Raw genomic sequence first — 23,098 nt, 5'->3', positions numbered from 1 at the left:
TGTTTTTTTTTCCAGAGCCATTTAACAAAAACTATGTCTCATTACTTTATAATCACTCTCGAAAACCGATGAGCCACCATACCTCAAATGAATGATCTTAATTAAGATTTTTGAAAATGCATAGGTTTTGCTCACATTATTAGCACATAATTTTTGAGAGCCCAAGTGGCTCCTTTGTTTCATTTACATAGGATTTGTTTAGATCTTAGGTACTTGAACCCACATTCTTATGCATTAGATTCTTCACCTTCAGAAGGGTAATATCCTGAGATCTTCATGAGTTTGAAATTTCAAAAATATATGAGAACAGTACTTATTAATTTGGGGTCTGCATATTCTGCAGGGGTGCACATAGGTGAGCTTCAGGACTTCTGTGACTCTCCTGATACTTTATTCATACTTTCATTTATTTGGCATGTATTTGTTTGCTAATGTCTAATTTGGGATTTTGCCATTGTTATTTTTGTGTGAGATTAATTTAATGTTCTCATGTGATTCCTTCATGGCATCTCCTTATAAAGTATTATTACACAACAAAGTAGAGAACAGCGCAACTCCGCAGAAATGTGTGTGCTGGGCCGGCTGGCTTCAGATGAGCTGTCCTGTGGATACTGTCCCTGGGAACTCAGCGTGTTTCCCAGTCCCTTCTGGCCAGTCCCACTTGAGGAACACGCCTCCCAGGGTTGGGATGAGGGTTAGCTACGCACCACTGCCTGGCACAAGGGTGTCCTATACGATGTTGCCATAGTGTCAGCTGCAGTGAATTGGGCTGTTATCAGAAGAACCAGAAGAGTAACTGTGGGTGGCAGAGCGGGCAGGTGTGCTCCAGGCACAGAGAGTGGACAGCTTTGCGCAGGCGGAGAAGGGTCCATCTCGTGTGCACAGAGCTCAGTTCTCGAGGTGGGCACACGTGGGTGGGGAGGCCAGGGTTGGCAGGGCCCAGGCGGCTCAGGGCCTGCTGGTCAGACTGTTCTCTGAAGGGTGAGCTGTTTCTCTCTACATCATAGCCAGTATTGTTTTGGTGGTGGTGGTTGGTTTTAATGAATAGATGTGACTGTTTTGAAAAGCTTACTTTCCTTATTAGAGAACCTTTTCTCGTAGATTCAAGTGGTTTAATGGTACTCAATTCTGCAAACAGATTTTCTACCATTGACGTGTACACCAGAATCAATCCCTATTTCATTTGCAGAATTATCTTTTTAAAATCTGTGGTGAATATTGTTTGCTTGCTTTCTATTTTTAATAGAAAGCTTCACCAAACCAAATTTGTACATGAGAGTGGCATTTCAGAACGTATGTGTACCTTCTTGGTCATTAATTCAGTTTAGCCTTTAAGGGAGCGTCAGTTGCATCCACGTGGGCACCCAGTCTGAACTGGAGGTCGGAGTGCAGGGACTTCACTAGCTTCCCAGTGTCCTGATGGAATTAGCTTTTACTAGTACATGAATAGGAATTTTGAAATTTATTATTTTAATCCTTAAAGTAATTTTCATCTATTCAGTAACGATCGTGGGGGAAATAATACTGCATATTTATATGTTGTTCAGAATAACTGTAGTACAATCTGTTTTGCATTTTATAAACCAAAGGAGTGTGTGAATCAGCACATAGACTCAGTAGTGATTCTGAATCTGGAGCAGTGGAAGGTTTCACGTGTCTAGTGACCTAGTAAAGAAAGTAGCACATAATGCATTTTCTTCCTGTTATCTTTAGAGAAAGTTTCTGATTAATCAAATATTATGTGTGCTGGGGAGTTATTACAGGATTTACTAATTTTGAAATAAAAAAATTCATTTAGGACTACAAACATTCTGAGCAGATTTTGATCTAACAAATTATTGCTAGTATTTTATAATTTTTTAAATGTTAGAGGGCACATGAACACACCTAGGTTCCATAACAATTAAGCTTGAATGTGTAATCCTTGTTGGTGAGGCTTACTAGCTTTTCTTCCATGCCCAGATGTTAGATTTGTAACTGTGCTATGGATGACTGTGGCCTGAGCTCTGCGTGTTTGGTTTGCAGGTGTGACTACTGCAGCAAAGGCTTCAAGAAGTCCAGCCACCTGAAGCAGCACGTGCGGTCACACACGGGGGAGAAGCCCTACAAGTGCAAGCTCTGTGGGCGCGGCTTCGTCTCCTCTGGGGTCCTCAAGTCCCATGAGAAGACACACACAGGTCATTGTCTGACTTACACTTGGCCGTTCTGTCTGTTGTGGCTTTTTTCTTTGCTAATTTTAATAAAACAGCCTTATTGAGCTATAATCCACATTCCGTTCAGTTCACCCATGTACAGTATGCAATGCAGTGGTTTTTAGTGTGTTCACAGAGTTCTGCAGCCATCATCACTGTCTAATTTTAGGACATTTTTATCACACCCAAAAGAAACTCTGTGCCCATTAGTCGTCACTCCCCATTTCCCCTCAGCACTCCAACCCTAGACAGCTGCTGGTCTGGCTGTCTTCACAGACTGGCCTGTTCTGGACATTTCACGTATTAATAGTTGGACTCACCTGAGACGTGGCATGTTGTGCCTGGCTTCTTCCCTCAGCACAGCCGTCCACAGTGCACCCATGCTGCACGTGTGTCAGTGTAGGTCCCTGGCACTCCACTGTAGAGAGTGGATACACACCACATTCTGTGTATCCACTGCTCAGCTGGTGGACGTTTGTTTCCATGTTCTGGCTGTGCACAATCCCACTGCGAACGTTGTGTACAGGTTTTTGTGTGGACATGTCTTCATTTCTTTACCTAGGAGTGAAATCGTTTGGGCATGTGATACCTCAGTTAAAACTTCCAAGTTTACCAAACTGTTTTCCAAAGTGGCTGCACCATTTTACACACCCACTCGCACACTCCACACCCTCACCAAAGGTTACAATTGCTTGTCTTTTTTGTGGTTGTTTGTCTTTTTGATGACTATCCTCATGGATGTGATTTAGTCTCTATGGTGGTTTTGATTTGTGTTTCTCCAGTGGCCAGTGACCTTGAACATCTTTGCATGTGCTTATTGAGAAATGTCCATTCTAATTCTGTGCCCATTTTTAAAATAGATTGTCTAATTATTATTGAGTTGTAAGAGGTTTTTTAAATCTATTTGGCTGCTGACCTTTATCAGATATATGACTTGAAGTTAAATATATTTTTAATGTATTACTTTTATCTGTCAATGCCTTCAATGTATTTGTTTGATATATTAATTACATATATATGTTTAATATCAGTGTATATTTTGTACAAGACTTTATTTGAAAATGAATGTATATCATTCAGAAACAGGCAAATAAAAGAAGGAAGTGTTATTGACTAGTCCATAGGTTGGTGACTGGAAAATGGTTTTAGTGGCTGTTGGGAAGAATGTCTGAAAGCAATTTATGTGTTGCCTTGAAGGCCCTGCTAAGGAGGCAGAGAGAACCAATGCGTGACTTTTGTAGGTGCAGGGGGAGGAAAGCCAGGGCAAAGAAGAAAATCCCCTTCCTAGCTACTTACTGACTTCTGTGTCCTTGGTCCAGAGGAGAGAGGGTCTTCCGTATGGACTTTATTTGAAAATAAAGCTGTACATAGGCTTTATCGTATTCCTTAGGGCCTAATCTATGTCATTTGCTGTGGGAATGATGAAGGGTAGATTTGAAAAAACGTTTCTGGGGTAGAATCCACAAACACGTGGCCAGTTTAAGTGTAAAAGACTGAAGGCAGGGAGGACTTGAATTGTTTTGGGAAAGGTGACTTCTCGGAGGCTGCTGATTACGGTGGAGAGGGCAGTGAGATTTGTGTCCGTTTCCATGTTCTGAACACTGTTCAATTCCTAGAACTTGGAAACCACAGCAAATAAACTGTCTTCAGATTTGTGACTCATTGAACATATCTTTGTTTGCTTTTGACTGCTGTGGTTTTAAGGTAATGAAATGCGGTTTTCCCAACCCTACTTTCTGTCATTTCTGCCGTCACAGGGGTCAAGGCGTTCACCTGCAGCGTCTGCAACGCCTCCTTCACCACCAACGGCAGCCTCACGCGGCACATGGCCACACACATGAGCATGAAGCCTTACAAGTGTCCGTTTTGTGAGGAGGGCTTTCGCACCACGGTTCACTGTAAAAAGCACATGAAGAGACACCAGACAGTCCCCTCTGCTGTGTCGGCCACTGGAGAGACAGAAGGAGGAGGTATTTCCCATTCATTGATTGAAGGCTTATTAACCAGATGCTAATTTAGTAATAAATTAATTTATAAGTCACTTTGAGTATTTTAACCTGGCTGTGTACATCTTAAGCTCAGTAGCAAGCACCTTGAATTTAAAAAAATTAATTAATTTTATTTTCTGATTATTATGAAGCCTAATGTGCTCTTGGAAGAAAAATTCAGAACAGCACAATAAAAGAAAACGTCTACTTGTGCTAATCACCACACACTGAATTACTATAGTATCCACTCTAACACTGTATTCTTCCGACTCTGCTTACACATTCATGTAGGTGGGGATTTTAATTTTTTAACAAATATGATATCATGCTATATACAGTGTTAAAATCTGCTTAATTTTCCCTCCACTGAAGTTTATATATTATGGGCATATTTAATATATTAAACACAGATCAGTTCAAATGACTACATGGAATTTTATCGTATAATTTACTTTGATGGATACGTAGCTAATATCCGGTCTTTCACTGAAATGGTAGTAGCATTTTTGGAGTACTTTAACCCTTGGCAAAACCTGTTAGCGTTACATTATCTCATTTAAGTGACAAGACACTGTATAGTTTGAGGGATTAATCTCAGTTTGTACATGAGCCAAGTAAACATTAGACAAGTTGATTTGTCCAAGTCCCGTATCAAGTGGAATTCTAAGAGTACTGTTTTTGTGCTTATGCTTTTTGTATTTATCTGATGGCATCTTTTTAGTAAATTCCACAAGCGATGCTTCAGTGTTAAGAATGTGCACATTTTACCTCTTGGCACAGGATGCCGGCACACAGTGTCGGGGTTTTTAAAACCAGCGTTAGCTCTCACACCGTGAGTCACACTGATCTGAGTGCACACTGTGGGGCTGGACTCCGGCCTGTGCCACGGCCAGGGCTGTCCCGTCCTGGCACGGTCGGTGCTCGGTGTTTGTCGCACGGGTCTTGTGTCCCTGACTGCGTGGAGATAGAGGTGCCGTCTGGGTGGGGTCCTCGAGACCCGCCTGCTAGCAACTCCGTGGCTCTCTTCCCAGGGCTGAGCCTGCACTTGCTCTGCACCCGTCTGACCTCAAGGTCACAGCAAGACCTCCCGGGTCCCTACTATGTTAGGCTGAAATGATGGCAGTGTGGCTTCCTCTTATATTTTGAGGACTAAGTCTTTACAATTTGCCTAACCTACCTTAAAGTAACAAAAACTCCGACTGTGTCCATGGCCAGAGCCTCAGCCCGTCTCATTTCCTCAGTAGAGAATTCTGAATATCCAAGTTTCTAACCTGCTGTGCTTAGTGAAATGGTTCAGACTTTTCAATCTGATGGTACTTAGCAAAGTCTTTATCTTCATTTTTAAAATTCTGTCATGAGAATTAGTAAAATTTAAAAAGAAAATAACTCTTTTCCTTCGAATGAACTAAAGAATATAGGCTATCCAGGCATTATTTCTAGACCTGAGTGGTTTGGAGAGTGTTAACTAGTCAGCTCGGACACGTTATCCTCCACCTAATTACATATTCCTTCCCATCGATTAATGAAGCTCCTAATGCCATTGACTCTCTGCTGTTAGGATTGACTGGGGGCTTTGTTCAGGCTTCCTTGCTACTCCATATGTATTCAGATACACCTTTATGTATTTTGTTTTCTTCTTTTGGATCATTGGGGGAAAAAAACAAAAAAATTTTTACTAACTCTCTTGTCCACAGGAGAAAAGTCACCTGTTAAATTGTGTCATTTTATGCAAACCTAGAGCTTTGTAAATGGATTTAATTCCCTGACATTTATGGTGACATTACCCTGTTTGACCAGACACGTGCCACCCTGTTGTGTCTTCTGCTCTTTGTGCTCAAGTTCACTGCCCATTCTTCCCTCATGTCTGTACTAGATTGATTATGTTCTTGGTTACTTAAGAAACTTTAACACAGTTATCTCCATATTTCTTTGTGAGTGTTGGTGGGGACCAGTATTTATAACCTGCCCTCAAATCTGTCCAGATTTTACCGAAACGATGTGGGAGCTAAAGCTCACTGTGTTTTTTTTCTGGGATTTCTACCCTATGGGTGTTAACCTAGGGAATCCGTCCTCCGTGACTGACTCCCCCAGCCCACCCTCTTCCTCTGCTTCCCTCTTTCTCCTGCCTTCCTTCCTGCCCTCCCATTTACCCTTTGGTTTCTTAATTCACTAATTTGGCTTCAGCTGTCCATTTTGCTATTTAATGTTTCTGTTTTAAGGTTTTTTTTACACATTTGTGCACGGATGACCTCCCTGCTCTCAGCCAAATGTTTTTTTTGTTCTCTGTTACGATTTAATAGCAGTGTATTCTTGTTTTTAATCAATTGTAATATATCCTTAAATTTCATTGAGAGAATATTTAGGTATATAATTGTTTCTCAGTGTCTGTGGGGATTCATTCCAGGACCTGCAGATACCAGAACCCTAAGTCCATGGCTGCTTAAGACCCTGATGTAAAGTGGCCTCATAGTATTTGCTGCAATGTCCCCATATCTGCCTGTATGCTTTACATCATCTCTAGATTGCTTGTGATACCGAGTACAATGTAAATGCTATGGAAACAGTTGCTTTATTGTTCAGAGAATAATAATAAGAAAAGGTCTGTGCATGTTTAGTACAGATGTAACCATTTTTTTTTTTTAACGTTTTCGACGTGTGATTGGTTGAACCCACAGGTGTGGCTCCCACGGTTGTGGAGGACTGGCTGTGTATGTTTTTTAAGTTTTATTTTCTTCTTTACAGTAAGTCTTTTTAATTGGAGGCTGTTTGGTAATTTGTCAATTTGGTCTGCTGTTTGCAGGCTTCTGATTTTTTTAATCTGATGATAATTCATTTTTGTGTCTATGATAATGAAGGAGCATCTGTGTTTGTGAATACTGGTAGCTTGTGCGGACACTGACGATTTCAGAGCTCACAGCTAGATGGCAGTAAGGGGTGGAAGTAGATCTTTATTCATAGGACCTTCTGAATGTTGGTGACAGCTCCCCAACACGTGCTTCACCTGAGTGTTTTCATTCATGATCTTTCTCAGATTCTCAATAGAATGGGTGGGAGCAACTCTCTACCATCTTTTTTTTTTTTAAAAGTACTATATGGTTTTATTTATTTATTTATTTTTTTAGAGACAGAGTCTCACTCTGTTGCCCAGGCTAGAGTGCCCTGGTGTCAGCCTAGCTCACAGCAACCTCAAACTCCTGGGCTCAAGTGATCCTCCTGCCTCAGCCTCCCGAGTAGCTGGGACTACAGGCATGCACCACCATGCCTGGCTAATTTTTCTATATTTATTTTTAGCTGTCCATATAATTTCTTTCTATTTTTAGTAGAGACGGGGTCTCGCTCTTGCTCAGGCTGGTCTCGAACTCCTGACTGGAGCGATCCACCCGCCTCGGCCTCCCAGAGTGCTAGGATTACAGGCGTGAGCCACGATGCCCGGCCTCTCTACCATCTTAAACATAGCGCAGTTGAGTTACTCATTTTAACTTTACATGCATACCTTTTTAGTTTTAATTTACTTGTTTTGTTAAAACTTAAGTTTTTTATTGGGAATTTAATGCCATTTCCTTTGTTTTGTTTAGACATATGTATGGAGGAAGAGGAGGAAAATTCTGACAGAAACGCATCGAGGAAGTCTCGTCCTGAGGTCATCACTTTCACAGAGGAAGAGACGGCCCAACTGGCCAAAATTCGGCCCCAGGAAAGCGCTACGGTGTCTGAGAAGGTCCTGGTGCAGTCGGCGGCGGAGAAGGACCGCATCAGCGAGATGCGGGACAAGCAGGCGGAGCTGCAGGACGAGCCCAAGCACGCCAACTGCTGCACCTACTGCCCCAAGAGCTTCAAGAAGCCCAGCGACCTGGTGAGGTGAGGCACGGCCGGTGCTCCTCTCGGGTCTGCCCAGAGGTGTCAGGGCACACGCGTGGGCTCTCGGGTAATCTCCATTGCAGGGCGGCAAGTAGTTCTGAACCTGCTCTATTGCACGAACGTACCAAACTTACTTCCCCAGAGCCGTACTGATGAACGTTGAATTTCGGTGTTTAATGACTGGCAAGGTCCTACTTTCTGTGCGTCTTCGAGGACTTCATGGCCCAGGCTGGTGGAGTCTGGCAAAGGGCCACCAGAAGGTTGGAGGCTCATGTCCTTCAGAGGCTCTGAGCACATGTTTTCAGACCATCCTGCTAACAGGATGCCGGGAAACGATATCTGTGATTCTAAAGTACCCTTCTTTGATTCTGAGTATGGTTGAACACCTTCCCGTATACCTTTTAGCTGTTTCTATTGCTTCTCTAAACTATGTATTACCCGTTTTTCTACCCTGATATTGGTTGTCTTCCTGCTGATTTGTAAGAGCTCTTTGGTTTTAAGAAAATTGGTCCTGTTTTTGTCTTGCAAATACTTTTTATTCTTAGTTTATTCTTATTCTTATTTGGATTTGTTTGTGATGTTTTTTGTATAGAATGAAGCTTTAAATTTTTATTTGGCCAAATTTAATCAGAACATACTAACAATTTTTATTTAAATGGTTAGTTATAAATTTCAAATCACGAACTTGTTTGTAAATGTGTATATAATTAAAAAGAAAAACATCTAATCACAAATGTTTCTGGGATAGGCACGTTCGAATCCACACTGGAGAAAAGCCGTACAAATGTGACGAGTGTGGGAAGAGTTTCACCGTCAAATCCACACTCGACTGCCACGTGAAGACTCACACAGGTGAGGGACACATAACTGCATTGTTGGTAGATGCCTTATGATAGCATTTTATAGTTTTTCTTCCTTTATATTTTGTATACACAAATATTTTCAAAATTATAGAAAGTTTAAAAATCAGGAACCATGAAGAAATGGATATAAAACTGTTTTATTCCTGAAACAAGGAAAACTGTCTAAATAACACTCAGAAAAAAGGGCCGGGTGTGGTGGTTCACGCCTGTAATCCTAGCACTCTGGGAGGCCGAGGCGGGAGGATTGCTCCAGTTCAGGAGTTCGAGACCAGCCTGAGCAGGAGCGAGACCCCGTCTCTACTAAAAAATAGCAAGAAATTATCTGGACAACTAAAAATATCTAGAGAAAATTAGCCGGGCATGGTGGTGCATGCCTGTAGTCCCAGCTATTCGGGAGGCTAAGGCAGGAGGATCGCTTGAGCCCAGGAGTTTGAGGTTGTTGTGAGCTACGCTGATGCCACGGCACTCTAGCCAGGGCAAAAGAGCGAGACTCTGCCTCAAAAAGGAAAAAAAAAAAAAAGAAAGAAGGATTAGGTCTCAGAAGTTAAGTTAAAAGTTGTCTTGTATTCTTACTCATGCTTAAATATCCTTGTTCATGAAAGATTGTCTCTTAGTCTCATTTAAACGAAAGAGATTTGATGTGTTGAGGTTTTGTCAACTCTAGAGACTAAGCAAATCTGATGATAGTTATCAGGTCACGATTCTTTTTATGTACAGAGGAAATCTCATGAAGGCAACAATAGATGTCTAATTTCTGTGGCCTTTTTCTTGTCTTCATCTGATTTGAGGAACTGAAGGTTGATTGTACTAATCAAAATATGTTAGGCCTTTGCTTCTTGAGTTCTGCACACACGTGCTGGTGGTTGTGAGGCTGGCGCTGTGCCTCTGGCCGCGTGTGAACTCTGCCCTGCCAGCAGCTCTGGCCCTAGATGAGGTGCTTCTCTAATCTGCAGGTTCCTCATGTATAAAATGGGGCTCATAATAGGTACTTCCCTCATTGGAAGTTTAGATGCCTCAAAACTGTGGTCTCCGACCTCCGGGCCGTGGCCTGGTACTGTTAGAAACCGGGCTGCTAATCATTGCCTAAGCTCAGTCCCCAGTCCCCGCCCCCCACCCCTTGGAAAAATTGTCTTCCTGGAAACTTAGAAACCTGGGGAGCTGCACAGCAGGAGGTGAGCGGAGGGCCAATGAGGGAAGCTTCATCTGCATTTACTGCTGCTGCTCCCCATCACTCACAGCACTGTCTGAGCTCCAGCCCAGCGCCCCCACCCCACCCCCGTCCATGGAAAAATTGTCTTCCATGAAACTGGTCCCTGGCTCCAGAAAGGCTGGGGACCACTGCATTAAAACACCTCAATAGCTTAGAGAAGTGTCTGGCCTTTGGCAACCTCTCAGTGAATGGAGAGCTGTTGCTATTATGATTCATAGAATTATGATTACCAAAGCAATTTATATTTTTAAATTCTGGTTATAAGCAAAATTGAACAAACAAGTACAAATGGAAGTTCACACATTTATATGAAGCCCTCTGAAGCCCTTTTTTTTTTTTTTTGAGACAGAGTCTCAACTCTCTTGGCCGGGCTAGAGTGCCGTGGTGTCAACCTAGCTCACAGCAACCTCAAACTCCTGGGCTCAAGCAATCCTCCTGCCTTAGCCTCCCAAGTAGCTGGGACTACAGGCATGCGCCACCATGCCCAGCTAACTTTTCTATATTTATTTTTAGCTGTCCATATAATTTCTTTCTATTTGTAGTAGAGACGGGGTCTCACTCCTGCTCAGGCTGATCTCAAACTCCTGACCTGGAGCAATCCTCCCACCTTGGCCTCCCAGAGTGCTAGGATTACAGGCATGAGCCACTGCGCCTGACCGAAGCCCTATGATTCTTTTCTGACGGGTTAACATTTGGAACTAAATACACAGATATGTGGACTTATTTAATATGACCCTCCTGTGTACAGTTTTTCTATTGCTTCATTAGGTCCCTGTATCTGTCCGTCTTGTGTAACTCTGTGAGCTCACACAGGGTGAGAGGGAGCCCAGCCTTCCTTACCTTTGCACCCCCCGGTCTAGAGTGTTGACCACACAGTAGGCGCCCCGTTACATTCAGGACAACCCGGCACATGCTGCTTGGTCATCTGCTTGCTGTGGCAGTTCAGCGCCGGCCACGTGGAGAAGGAATGGAAGGAAAAGGCTCCGCAAAAGTGTCCTTCGGAGCCTCTTTCTTTATGCTGAAATGATGGTGTGATTTCTGATGCCCCCAGAGCAGTTTCAGGATAACAGGTGTCACTAGTCCTCTTGTGGATCCTGGTACGTGCCATCTCTCGTAAAAACCAGTATTGTTGCTGGGCAGGTAGAGGAAAAAACGAAAACCAGGAAGTTTTCTACTCCCAGAGGCTCTTGCAGGGCAGAGTCATTCCCAGTGACACTCGGCCCCCTTGTGGCCCTTGTCATACCCGGTGATCATGGAGAAAGCACAGCATCTTAGGAGCGAGGTACATGATGCCGACACACAGCTCTTTGATCCTGGAAGGGAGTTTCCTTTCCACATTCTGCATGTGTGAGGCCTGTGCTTGTGTTTTGGTTGCCTCGTGTGGCAGAACAGACAATGGAGAGATGCCGCGGAGTCACAGTGCCCTTGGTGGGATCAGAGAGGAGCCACAGCAGGGCAGAGCTGGGCAGGGGTCCACCCCAGCCCCTGGTTCTGATGCGTGTGAGCCAAGTGCTGCAGCCAAGGTTCCGTAGGGCACAGTGGCTGAGAGGCAGCACAGGCCTCGGGCTGTGAGAATACCGTCTCCAAGCTGTGAGCAGTGCGCTGTTCATTTCCACAGCAGCCGCCTGCCACGTCACAATCTCACACGGGAGACGCTGTGCACAGCACTGCACCCCCGGGTCCCCCACACTTACGTCCACGTCGGCCAGCCGGCTGGGGGTGGGGTGCTGCTGTCCCCGCCTCTGTTGATTCTCGGCTGGCCTTTCCACAGGGCAGAAGCTCTTCAGCTGTCACGTCTGCAGCAACGCGTTCTCCACCAAGGGCAGCCTGAAAGTGCACATGCGTCTGCACACGGGAGCCAAGCCTTTCAAGTGCCCGCACTGTGAGCTGCGTTTCCGCACTTCCGGGCGGAGGAAGACGCACATGCAGTTCCACTACAAACCAGACCCGAAGAAAGCCAGGAAGCCCGTGACTCGAAGTTCCCCCGAAGGGCTGCAGCCCGTGAACCTCCTCAGCCCCCCTCCCTCCGACCCCAGCGTGTTCATCATGAACAACTCCGTCCTGACCGGACAGTTTGATCAAAATTTGCTGCAGCAAGGGCTGGTGGGCCAGGCTATTCTCCCTGCCTCCGTGTCAGGTACATCGCGAGTCTGGGGAGTGGCAGGGTGACTGTCCGACACGCGTCACGTTGTCTGTTCCCGTAACGGAGGCAACAGCGTTTCCAGCAACAGGCAGTGGGAAGATGGAAACTTCATCTCTCAGACGTAGCTGCCTCCATCTCCCACTCTGTCTTCTGTGACGTCTGCTTTTTAACACCCACCACTTTCTTTACCTTGTGTTCCTAATGGGTTTAAACTTGGCTTTTCTCACTTGGCGTTCCCATAAATGTAGTGTTGGTGAGGTGTGTGATTTACACATACTCATTAACATTGTTTTAATGTAGTGGAGTTATCGGTTGTTGTTGGTCCCGTGGTGCTTGGAAAGTGTTCCGTTTTGGTCAGGGGGTTGTTTGTGTACTTGGGAGCATGTGCAGCTGTTGTGAGGGTGAGCGGACGTCCCGTGTGCCTTCTCTGTTTCTGTCACCTGTGGCTTGATTGCAGCCTGACTGCAATTAGTTGTTGTTCTAAACCTTGGACTAATCAATGGGATCTCTTTTCTGATATGTTTAAAATGAGTAATATTATTTCACAGAGTTTTATCTTGTGATGATTAAATTATATATTGTATGTGTGTGGTATAAAGTAAATATTAGTGTTTCTTAACAAGAGCATATTGACATGTAGAACTTACATATTTAGAAATCCCTATGTAAATAATGAATTCCTTTAGTTTCGGGAAGCATGTGTGCTATTTGGTCATTCCCTGTCTCTTTCTCCGGCCAGCGGGGGGTGACCTGACGGTGTCCCTGACGGATGGGAGCCTGGCCACCCTGGAGGGCATCCAGTTGCAGCTGGCCGCCAACCTGGTGGGGCCGAACGTTCAGATCTCGGGGATCGACGCCGCCAGCATCAATAACATCACACTGCAGGTACGACTGCTACCGTGGTTTCTGTGCTGTCGTGCTGTCTCCGACGCCAGCAGCCTGGAGTTCTCATGCAGGTGTCCGTGTTGCTTCCCAGATCGACCCGAGCATCCTGCAGCAGACGCTGCAGCAGGGCGGCGTGCTGGCGCAGCAGCTCACGGGCGAGTCCAGCACGGCCCCGCAGAACAGCGCTCTCCAGACGCCCGACGGCACCGTCCCCGCCAGCGTGGTCATTCAGCCCCTCTCAGGCCTGTCCCTACAGCCCGCGGTGACGTCTGCCAATCTGACCATAGGCCCTCTGTCCGAGCAGGAGTCCGTGCTGGCCACCAGCAGCAGTGGTGAGAGCCTTTCACTCTCGCTGGTTCCACAGCTGGAGTTTGTTTCCTGCTTAATGTTACGTGATTGATGTTAGGACATTCTGATGTCACTTTCTTCTCTTTGGAAAGCTCACCAAATAAATGAAATGTCCTTAGATTAAAAAAAGCCTTTCTTAGGATTAATGATGCTTATTCGATACATGCACATAGATTACTACGTTCATGTGATTATTCCTTTCACGCTGCCTTCCCGTCTCATCACAGGCCTTCTTACTGTCTAGATGAAGGAATTAGAGATGACTGATACTTTATGCTGAGGTGTTCTCTTTTTGCCGTAACATCGTAACTGAAATATTTTTAACATAAAAAGGAGAAAAATGTTTTTGTAAAACTGAACTTTGTTTTGCTTTGTAATGGTGATCAGGGACCCAAGACCTCACTCAAGTGATGGCTCCGCAGGGTCTGGTGTCCCCCTCCAGCGGCCCGCACGAGATCACCCTGACCATCAACAACTCGAGTCTGAGCCAGGTCCTGGCTGCCGGACCCTCCGCCACGGCATCGTCGGGGTCTCCGCAGGAGATCACCCTGACTATCTCTGGTTAGTAAGTTAACGCTTTAAACATCCTCTCACCTGCAACTTAAGTCCTGTGTATCTTACTGGCATCTCTTTTTCCATGACACCCAGCTTTGCACGAATGCAGTGCTCAGTAAGTATTTGTAATTTACATGAGAAGTTCAAGTTTAGTGAAAATAACATGTTAAAATTCAAATCTAATACCAGAAATTAAAAATTATACTTTCTCATGTCACTCATTCCAGTTTGAGTCAAATCAGTTAATTAATTAATTTTTAGAGAGTAAGTTATTTTTGTCACATTTTTTTGTTTAGCAAAGAGCGGAAAACGTAGCTTCGTGATTCTTACTCATGCACCCTTAAACTAAAGGAGCCTCCTTGGTATAAACCGTACACTACGACGCCACAGCTACCTGTGGTGCTCCCTTCTCTGATGTCTTCAGGATTCTGTTCAGATTAGGTAGAGACGTTTAAAATATGGTAGAACATTGAAAAGTAGATAAACAGAAAATGGCATTTGGCAGTAAAATTGGCAAACTAATCCTGCGTGTCAGTCACCAAGGTAGCTTTCTCCCTGTCCCGGGCTGCGATGTTCACAGTCAGATTTTCCTCCACATTTACCTTCCTCGCTCCTTATGCCTCACTGGTTCTCATCACATGCTCTCCTCTAAGTGAGCCAGGGGCGTGTTCTCCTGGTGTGCTTTGCCCACGTGATTCTTAGCTATGAGCTTGTCATATTAACTTGAGCCATTTTTCAATTTAACAGCTATTTTCTTAGCCCTTACTATGTGCCAGGCATTATTCTAGTAACCATTACAAATACTAACTCATTTAATATTAATTCATTTAAGCCTCCTAACTACCTTATGAGGCTGTTAAGGAAAACATTTTGCTGGAAGTCAAAATAACCGTCATGGAAGTAGAGTGTGGTAAGGGAGCTCCCCACGCCCCCTGGAAACCCGCCTGAGAACAGCAGACTCTGCCGTGAGATGTATCAGAAGAGTATTTCTGTTGCTTCAGTGAGATTTCTGTAGAAATTAATTTTGGAATTGAAAGAAAAGGTATTTAGAAGAAAACCCAAACCTTTCTTTTTCAGGAGGGTGTCTTTATTTCTCTTAATGTGTGAGAAATTTGAGGAACTATCTTTATACGGAGCTTTGCTTTTTGAATGACATGCAGTGATTTTTACGTGCTGCTGGACAGCGGAAATTAATATTGAATTTTATGTAATTCAGTAACCTTCTTCCTTTCATTATATGTGTATCTGGATTGTAATGTCGAAAATACAGAAGAGTTATTTTAAGACAGCTATTCTGTTGATAAAGTTGACGTTATTTTTGAGTGCCCTAGACGTACGAGGCATTGTGGCGTGTCCTGCTGGGGACACGTAGCACACGGCTCTTGCCTGTTGCTCAGAACATGTGTTACGCAGCTTGTGGACCATGCTGCCGTTTCTCCTGTTTTCCTGCCTTTGGGCATTTGGTTATCTTATTACTTACTAGTATATTTGAAAGTATATGTGATTATAGCTGTAATTTTTTAAAATTTGACTTTAAGGTTTCTTGTGTTCTTCTTATTATGATGGATAATGAGAATTGGCTGTAGTGGATCCTAAGTCTAACTCGCCTAATCCCATTCTGAAAGGGGTATGGAAAGCATTTAATTTATGGTCACCTGTTGAAAGCATCTAGATATTCTATAGAAATCTTCAGTTATTTTGTAGGATATTCTTTTTCCATTAATGCATAAGAGTTCTAAATGCAAATATTACTTCAGTGAAGTTTTGCAGACTTTTGGCAGTTCATGAGTCCTGCATTTGAGAAAAATAATTAAATATTGGGTAAAAAGCAAGGACAGTCCTTTGCCTCTGTGAATCATCTTGTATAAATATAATAAAAGCCCTCTTCCCTGATGTTTTCAGCCTAGTTTTAATAAAAAACTTTGTAAAATAGGGAATCAAGAAGTGACACCTACATACTTGGAACATCCATCCGTGGCTATTTCGAATGTGGGTCTGCTCTGCTGATAAGACATTTTCCACGTTTTCTTTTTGCCTGTACTCACGCCCGAGACGCGCAGTCTCGTTCCCTGTTTCTGTGTCTTTAGGGCGGTATGAGAATGTAGGTAGTTATCAAGCAGCCTCAGTGCAGCATCCTTCTGTCCATCGATGCTTTTTTCCTTCTGCTTTTGTACGGTTGTCTTGCTTACCCTGATTTGACAGCAGAGTTTTTAAAGCATCTTGTCTTTATCACGTCTTTCCAAAGCATTCAGTTTGGTTTTCATTGGACCTTTGACCGTTTTTATTCTCATATTAATTTCTTGTTTCCATACTATTTGATCACATTATATGCTTGCAGCCACTAATAAAGCTGCAGTGAGCTGGCAAAGCAGGTGTGTTGGCGCGCACCCTGAGCATTCAGAGCCAGGGAGGCAGGAAACACAGAAACACATTTTTCCTTCACCTGGCAGCCCATTACATTTGGAAATATTTTCAGTGAAAGTTTTATTCAGCAAAGTATGTGATTTTAAGTGCCCAGATACTGAGTTAAAGTAGAACTCTTAGGAAGTATTTTAAAAATACTTTATAGCTTAAAATGTGTGAACAAATACTGTCATTTAGGGAAATGTATTTCGTGATCCCATTTTCATTTTTTCTATATGTATTAAAATGAAAGCCTTGAGGATGCTATTACATGTTTAACACACTTGCCAATGTGTAAGTTAGAATGTTATTTTCAGATATCACAGTATTAATTTCCATTCAGGTCATGACCTCACTCAGCACAGTTCTGATGGAAGTAGTGAGCGCAGTGGAAGTGTAGGGTTGTCGGCACCGGCAGTGAGTGCTGAATCCACAGGGGCCAGCTTAACAGCAAGCAGTGGCCCGCGGCTCTCACAGAGTGCGACCTTAAACTCCTCAGGTATGCAGCTAACGACGTAGCCAAGAAAGATGTTGCGAGAGATCGTAATTAAAGACCTGTGCACTTAGTAACGAGGGAACCAGCCGTCCCGCAGCACGGCAGACGTGCCAGCTTCCTGTCCTGTCAGGTGCAGGAGCACTCCGTGAGGATCAGTGGCTTGTGTATGATTCTGGGATGCAGAATGCTCTCTAGAGTTATCAAGCAGTTGATAATTCTACTTTTTAAGTAATGAAAGTCAATAATTTTGTTCAGTGTCACAGGCATTGTATATTTATGCAGTGAGCATTTTGCCGGCTGCATTCACGAAGCTGCCCCTGTCTGACCGAGCACCGAAGTCTCTTAGCTCGTTCCTGTCCCTGCACTGTCCCTGCGGGGGGAGTTGCTGGCAGCAGCTGGCAGTGGCATAGCCAAGCGGGGAGAAGGCAGCTGTCAAAGATTGTGAAGTACAGACTTATAAAAAATAAACTAGTTAGTAAATGAGCACAAGTGAAATAAATTATAGTTTCATAAGTAACCATTAACAGTCGAGGATAACATATCTACCTAGTTCTCTTTACCTTGTAGAGAACCTTATTTTCCAACTCTGTATATCAATTTTTGAGAAAAAAATATTAGTCTTCAGATATATTTATACCCCAAAGCTAGACTTTTTTCTTTTTGTTTTAGACTTTTTTTCATGCTTAGTTGAAATCCTCTCTTATCCAGTAATTCATTTATTCAGTAAAAGATTGCAGTGTGTACTGCGTGGTAAGAATTGTATGAAATCTGGGAATATTGAACCAAGTAAACACGGGTGCCTGCATTTTGGGTTTTAGGAAAAAGCAAGGGTCTTCAAAAAAGACATTTTTTGAAGAGTCCACAATCAACGTAAAATGACAACTGTATCAGTAGGAGAGATGCTAGGGCTGAGAGAGCAGGTCACGGGGCTGGGCCCTGTGGGGACGGCTTTTCTGGAGAAGCTCGGCTCAGCTGAGAGAGGAGCTCGCTCTCCGCATCGGGCCGATGTCCCCCACCACCCGGCCAGTGGTGCGGTTCTGCCGGGAGTGTGGGGGCTTTTGCTGAACCAAAGAAGGCCTGTTAGCAAGGAGGCCTGGGCCACTCGGGGCCTTAGGGGAACTTGCTGCCCACCACCCACCCCCAGCTTGCTGAGGGGTGGGCTGAGAGCCCGTGGGAGCCAGGAGTACCACGTCCCAGCAGATGCCACGTCTGAACTCCTGGGCCACAGTTGCGTGTCTGCCACAGTCTCACCTGGTTCTCCTTTATCCATCCATCCGTCCGTTTGTTTGACTTGGGGCTTTAAAAAGCTGTATCATAGTACTTATTAATATGAAATCAGAGAGGAATTGTGTTTTCTTTCATTTTTTAATTAAGGGGAATTTTGTTTTATGTTATAATTCACTACATTCTAGTACATTCAGGTTATAATTTAGTCTATAATGGGTAAGGTGTCCAAAATATATCAGGTACTATTACAGTCTCATAGCAAACTTTTTAAAAATTTTTTCTAAAAGTCGTGGTTGGTGTTTGTTTTTTTAAAGGCTTAGGCAGCGTGTCTTTGCTTACCATCTCTAGAATTCTAATCCCAGGCTGTGAGTTTGTCCTTGTTCCCAGTCTGCATGGTTCCTGTTGTGTGTGGAGATGTGCTTCCTGTGTGTGGGCCGGAGTGCGTGGGTGTCCCTGGTGTGCGGGCTCTGTCTGGAGGCCACAGGGGTGCAAGGCCCCCAGCCTGGCCCTCTGGGGAGGAGACCCGCGTCAGCCATAGGGCCTGTGTCTTCCTGGCAGCCCTGCCTGGCACCCTTGTGAGCCCTTGGAAGATTGATGGCGAGACAAGTAGAGCTGTAGATGTTTTCCTCTAAGTGGAGTGTTTTTTTGTGCTTTTGGTGATCCTGGATGTTTGCTGGTGCAGCAGATTACTTAATTCAAAACTGAAGATGTTCTGACAGAATGGAACAATTGGGTGGAATGAAAACACGTGAACTCCGAAGGCTGTTTTGGCTGCCAGTGTTTCTTGAAATTCTTGTGATCTGGCTAGTTCGTCAGGACGTGTTGTACCCGTGACTTTGCCTCCACAGACAGGTACTGGTGGAGCATCCTGCCAGCATCTCACCTGCAGGCGCAGGTTCTCTCGGGGCAGCAGGGCCTTCCTCAGCGTGCAGAAGGCTCCCGTGTGTTAGGCAACTGATGCTGCTTTAAACAGCAACATACCTGTTTTGCTGGTTTAATTTTTTTCTTTTGTTTAGTCTTTTAGACTTTTTTTTTTTAATTTAGAGCCAGCTAAGAAAATTTGTCTCTTTTATGTTGCTTTAGCTTATATCCCAGATGTTAAATTAAAAGAAGAAAAAGAATTTCAAGGGATTTGTTGACATTGTAAAACAAAAGATGAGCTGATAATTAAAGAACATTCGTGTATTAATGTAATATCAGCTATGCTTAAGTACAGGATTAATCTTGTATGATAAGTGAGCTGTATTATGTTCTCAGATACCTTTGGCATCTTTGAATAATCTTGTATATATAGGAAGAGGTTCTTTATGCATTGACGTACTCAATCTTGGATATGGAGCAGGTATTTTTAGGGTGGTTTGCATATCTCGTTAGTCCCAGTTGCCATTGCGTAGCTGATCCCAGCTCTATAGTAGCAGTCAAGAGATTGCCTCTTAACGGGCAGTATTTATCTAGTGTCAAGTCAGTCCCAGATCTAGCCTCAGGCCACATCAGTAAGAATTGAAATTAAAATGACATTGTTTTGAGATTAAACTTGGCTCCTCTAAGGTAAACACCGAAATAAAAACTCTTGCAAGTCCTTTATGTCAGAGCATAATGAATGTGCCTGCGGCTGTTGTTATTTCTGAATTCTCTATTAAGCAAGGTTTGGTTAAGACTTTTCAGCCTGTGGCTGTTTGGGTCTTAATTGAAGGCATTGAAAGAAGTGTGTTGCCTTTTAGGGATTTACACATAAACCAAAGTGAGGCCATTAGTTAGAATTTCACATGCATTTAGAAACACATGCCTTTGTTCAGATGTGTGATGTAGGAGTTGAAGGCTAATTCAAATTTTGATCTGGATAGCATCTGTTGCAAAATCTGACACAATATTAGTAGTTTCTCCAAAAAATGGTCCAATATAATGTAAGTACCCTCTCAGAGGAAGATGATATTAGGGGAAGATGATATTAGAGGAAGATCATCATAGGGGCTTGAAATTTAGCACAACTGTTAAAGGAATTTATCTCAGATTGGTATTATCTTTTTGTTCTTACCTTATTCCACCCTTTTTAAAGTTAAGATAATTTTGATGAATAAATTGAGTTCTGCCTCAGTGGAAGTAAAGACTAGCTCTTTGTTTACTACTTCTTTGCAAGGGTGTTTTTCTCCTGGGTTTGTGTACAGTTACTTGCTTTCTAGTTAACACAGCAGTGTTAACATTTCCCACCCGCGGGTGTCCGTGGAGATGGAGGGGGGCAGTCTGCACCCTTCAGAGTCACAACGCGGCACGGTCTCAGTACCTGGGGACCCGCAGTCGGGTGGGCGCCTCTCTCCCGCTCCGCCACCCACTTCCTCTCTTCCCACCGTTCTGCTAATCTTAGGAAAAAACTAGTATCTTTTAAACTACTTATGAAACCTCATAAAATTATAAGCTTTCTCAGAAGCTGTGAAACCTCACCCCAACGAAGATTTAAGAGTGTTGGATGTGGTGAGCGTACAGTTTGTTAATCCTTTAGAATCCCCTTCTTGAGTCAGAATCGTGAAGGAAGCAGACTTAGCCTGCTGTGTGCATCCTGGAGGCTGTACTGGCTTCAGAAGAGGAGGTGGGATGCGAAAGTTAGAGTCTGCAGCCTGTCCCTTAAATATTAGATCCTGATTTTCATGTTGAGAGTATTTAATTTGAATTTAAAACTGTAGCCTTCAGAGCAGTTACCATAATTAGGAGCTGTTTCCATGTTTTTCTGCCGTAGTCACACTTTCTTCTCAGTCGTACTCAGGATAGTTCTGCTGGAACTGGTGCCGTCCTCTTTGTGGAAAATCCGTTGAATTAAGGGTTCACCATTTGAGTTAAAATATGAACTCTGGCATCATCTGAAGTTGTCTAGTGTTTTCACCGAACTTTGTGTGAGGATTCACTTTAATTAAATGACACACCGGCTTCTGTTTTCTTTTTTAGATTTCTCATGTGGCACAGTCCTGGGACCTTTTGACTCGTTAGTAATCACTAGAGAGTCGGAATTATTTTACCAGTGGGAAGGGTGTGGAGAAGGCGTTTGGCTCCTTTGTTCAGGAGTTAGGATGGTAGCTTTGCTTCGGTTCTTTCCAGGCACGGTCCTGTGTGAGACTCGGGGGACGTGCGTCTCGTCCCTATCCCTCCTCTGGGCGCTTTGACGGCTGCTGTGCGTGGACAAGGATAGGCTTCCCCTCCCGCCTCTCCTCCCGATTTTGACTGAGTGGCAGTCCACGCGGCTGCTCTTCTCCCCCTCCACGGGGCCGGCTCATGTTAAAATCAGCCCGCGTGTTAGTCTGCAAGCGCACGACCGTGTGGGGGACGTGGGGAAGAGGCGAGGTCGCCTGCTGTACTGGTACCTGGAGACTCGGGGCACGCAGACGCCCTCCACAAATCCACACGCCTCGCTGTCCTGCCCGGCACGTCCGAGGAGCCTCCTCTGGGCAGGACGCCAGAGCCGGCGGGGGGGTGTGACGTAGCTGGAGTCCGAGCAGAGAGTCCTCGCCTCCTAATGGTTCTACTGCTTTTGAAGGTTCCAGGTCTGAGCAGCACAGTGTGGGACTCCAGGAGTGTGGATCTGTGGAGGCGTTGTGTTTGGAGGACTCCAGTTACAAGTAAGTAACCTGGTTTCCTGGTGGCCCCTGGCTCTGGGCTGACATGACCCAAGTCACGGCCAAGTATCGACAGGAGTTAGTTTTGTTTAGTTTTTAAACATGATCAAGAAATAGCTTTTTGGCTTTATCGTTTAGTTGTCATCTTGGTACCCTTAGCATCTGGCATAGTGGCCGAGGGAAGTGGATGAGGTGTACACTCGTTAGGCGAATGGATGGATGGATTGTGAGAATGAAGGGTGCACACCTGTATGTGCCTGTGTGTTTGTGCTTTAAAGATTGCTCTTGCTGGTGCCCAGTGCAGGACTTTGACAACCCCTTCTCAGCCGGTCTCATGTGCCCAGTGGGTGCATGGGTGTCTGTTTCGTAGAAGAAAAGGCTTTTCTTGCCAGATTCTGTCCCAGGTATCTTCCCTTCTCTAGTCATTGGCTACCAGGGGAAAATATTTACAACTTTTGTTGTTTTTTTCTGAAGAAAATTAAGATGTCTCGCTGGATAAATTAATATTTAAAGGATTTTGTGAGGTTTATTTTGATTGCCTGCGTTTCAGCAGAAGTGGAGAGTAAGGGTGATGAAACAGGAAGTGAATGGAGATAGTCAGCTTCATGCCCTAAACTTTGGAATTTGTCATCGCTCAGTGGATCACGTTTGATTCCTTTCTTCAGTGGTCTCTTTAGTCCTGGGTAGGGACAGTGTCCTGGAAATTCTCGTCTGAGTTTTCATTCTACAGGAGCAGCAGTGCCTGGGGCTGGGTGGTCACATCTTCACTCTTCTTTCGCTGGTTTTTCTCTGTATTATTGTGAAGACGCAGAGTATACTCACACGTAAAGATATTTAAAAACTAAGAAAAGCCTTATCATAAAATTGGAATGAAAGAGTCGGTGATTTTCTTCATGCAATTTCAAAAGCTCGGGCAATGGAGATGCTCGTTACTGCGGATTAGCTCCTTTGTGAAAACCGTTCTTCCCTTGCCCTTAAAATTTGACGTCTGGGGCTTTTCCGCTGACCCACTATGTGCCCTCTTTTGTAGAACTTAATACTACGAGTGGAGGCCTTCCTTCCACAACGCCGCTGTCTCCGTCGGCCATCTCGACTCAGAACCTGGTCATGTCTTCGTCAGGCGTGGGGGGAGATGCCAGCGTCACGCTGACCCTGGCCGACACGCAGGGCATGCTGTCCGGGGGCCTGGACACGGTCACACTCAACATCACTTCTCAGGCAAGTGCCTCGAGGCAGGAACGGAAGGACCCTTTCAGCAAGTAATCTTTGCAAACTTTGTTAATTTATTCTTTCCTAAGTATATTCTGAATTTGTTTTACAAAAGCGAA

The 23,098-nt window shown here is 44.3% G+C and overlaps 1 protein-coding gene across 1 annotated transcript in view; it reads left to right on the top strand.

Moving 5' to 3' along the window:
- Positions 1 to 23,098, top strand: part of ZNF236 (zinc finger protein 236) — a 103,171-nt gene that overhangs the window by 67,283 nt on the left and 12,790 nt on the right. Inside the window, exons 18-26 of the mRNA XM_069467863.1 lie at positions 2,026 to 2,177; positions 3,950 to 4,162; positions 7,756 to 8,038; positions 8,787 to 8,890; positions 11,883 to 12,248; positions 12,994 to 13,139; positions 13,231 to 13,471; positions 13,875 to 14,048; positions 22,801 to 22,988. Coding sequence (XP_069323964.1) covers positions 2,026 to 2,177; positions 3,950 to 4,162; positions 7,756 to 8,038; positions 8,787 to 8,890; positions 11,883 to 12,248; positions 12,994 to 13,139; positions 13,231 to 13,471; positions 13,875 to 14,048; positions 22,801 to 22,988 — 1,867 coding nt within the window. The remainder of the gene's footprint in view (positions 1 to 2,025; positions 2,178 to 3,949; positions 4,163 to 7,755; positions 8,039 to 8,786; positions 8,891 to 11,882; positions 12,249 to 12,993; positions 13,140 to 13,230; positions 13,472 to 13,874; positions 14,049 to 22,800; positions 22,989 to 23,098) is intronic.

The sequence above is a fragment of the Eulemur rufifrons genome, chromosome 5 (assembly GCF_041146395.1).
Source record: "Eulemur rufifrons isolate Redbay chromosome 5, OSU_ERuf_1, whole genome shotgun sequence".
Classification (NCBI taxonomy): domain Eukaryota; kingdom Metazoa; phylum Chordata; class Mammalia; order Primates; family Lemuridae; genus Eulemur; species Eulemur rufifrons.
The sequence above is the reverse complement of the archived record's forward strand: the minus strand, read 5'-3'. Positions and strand labels throughout refer to the sequence as shown.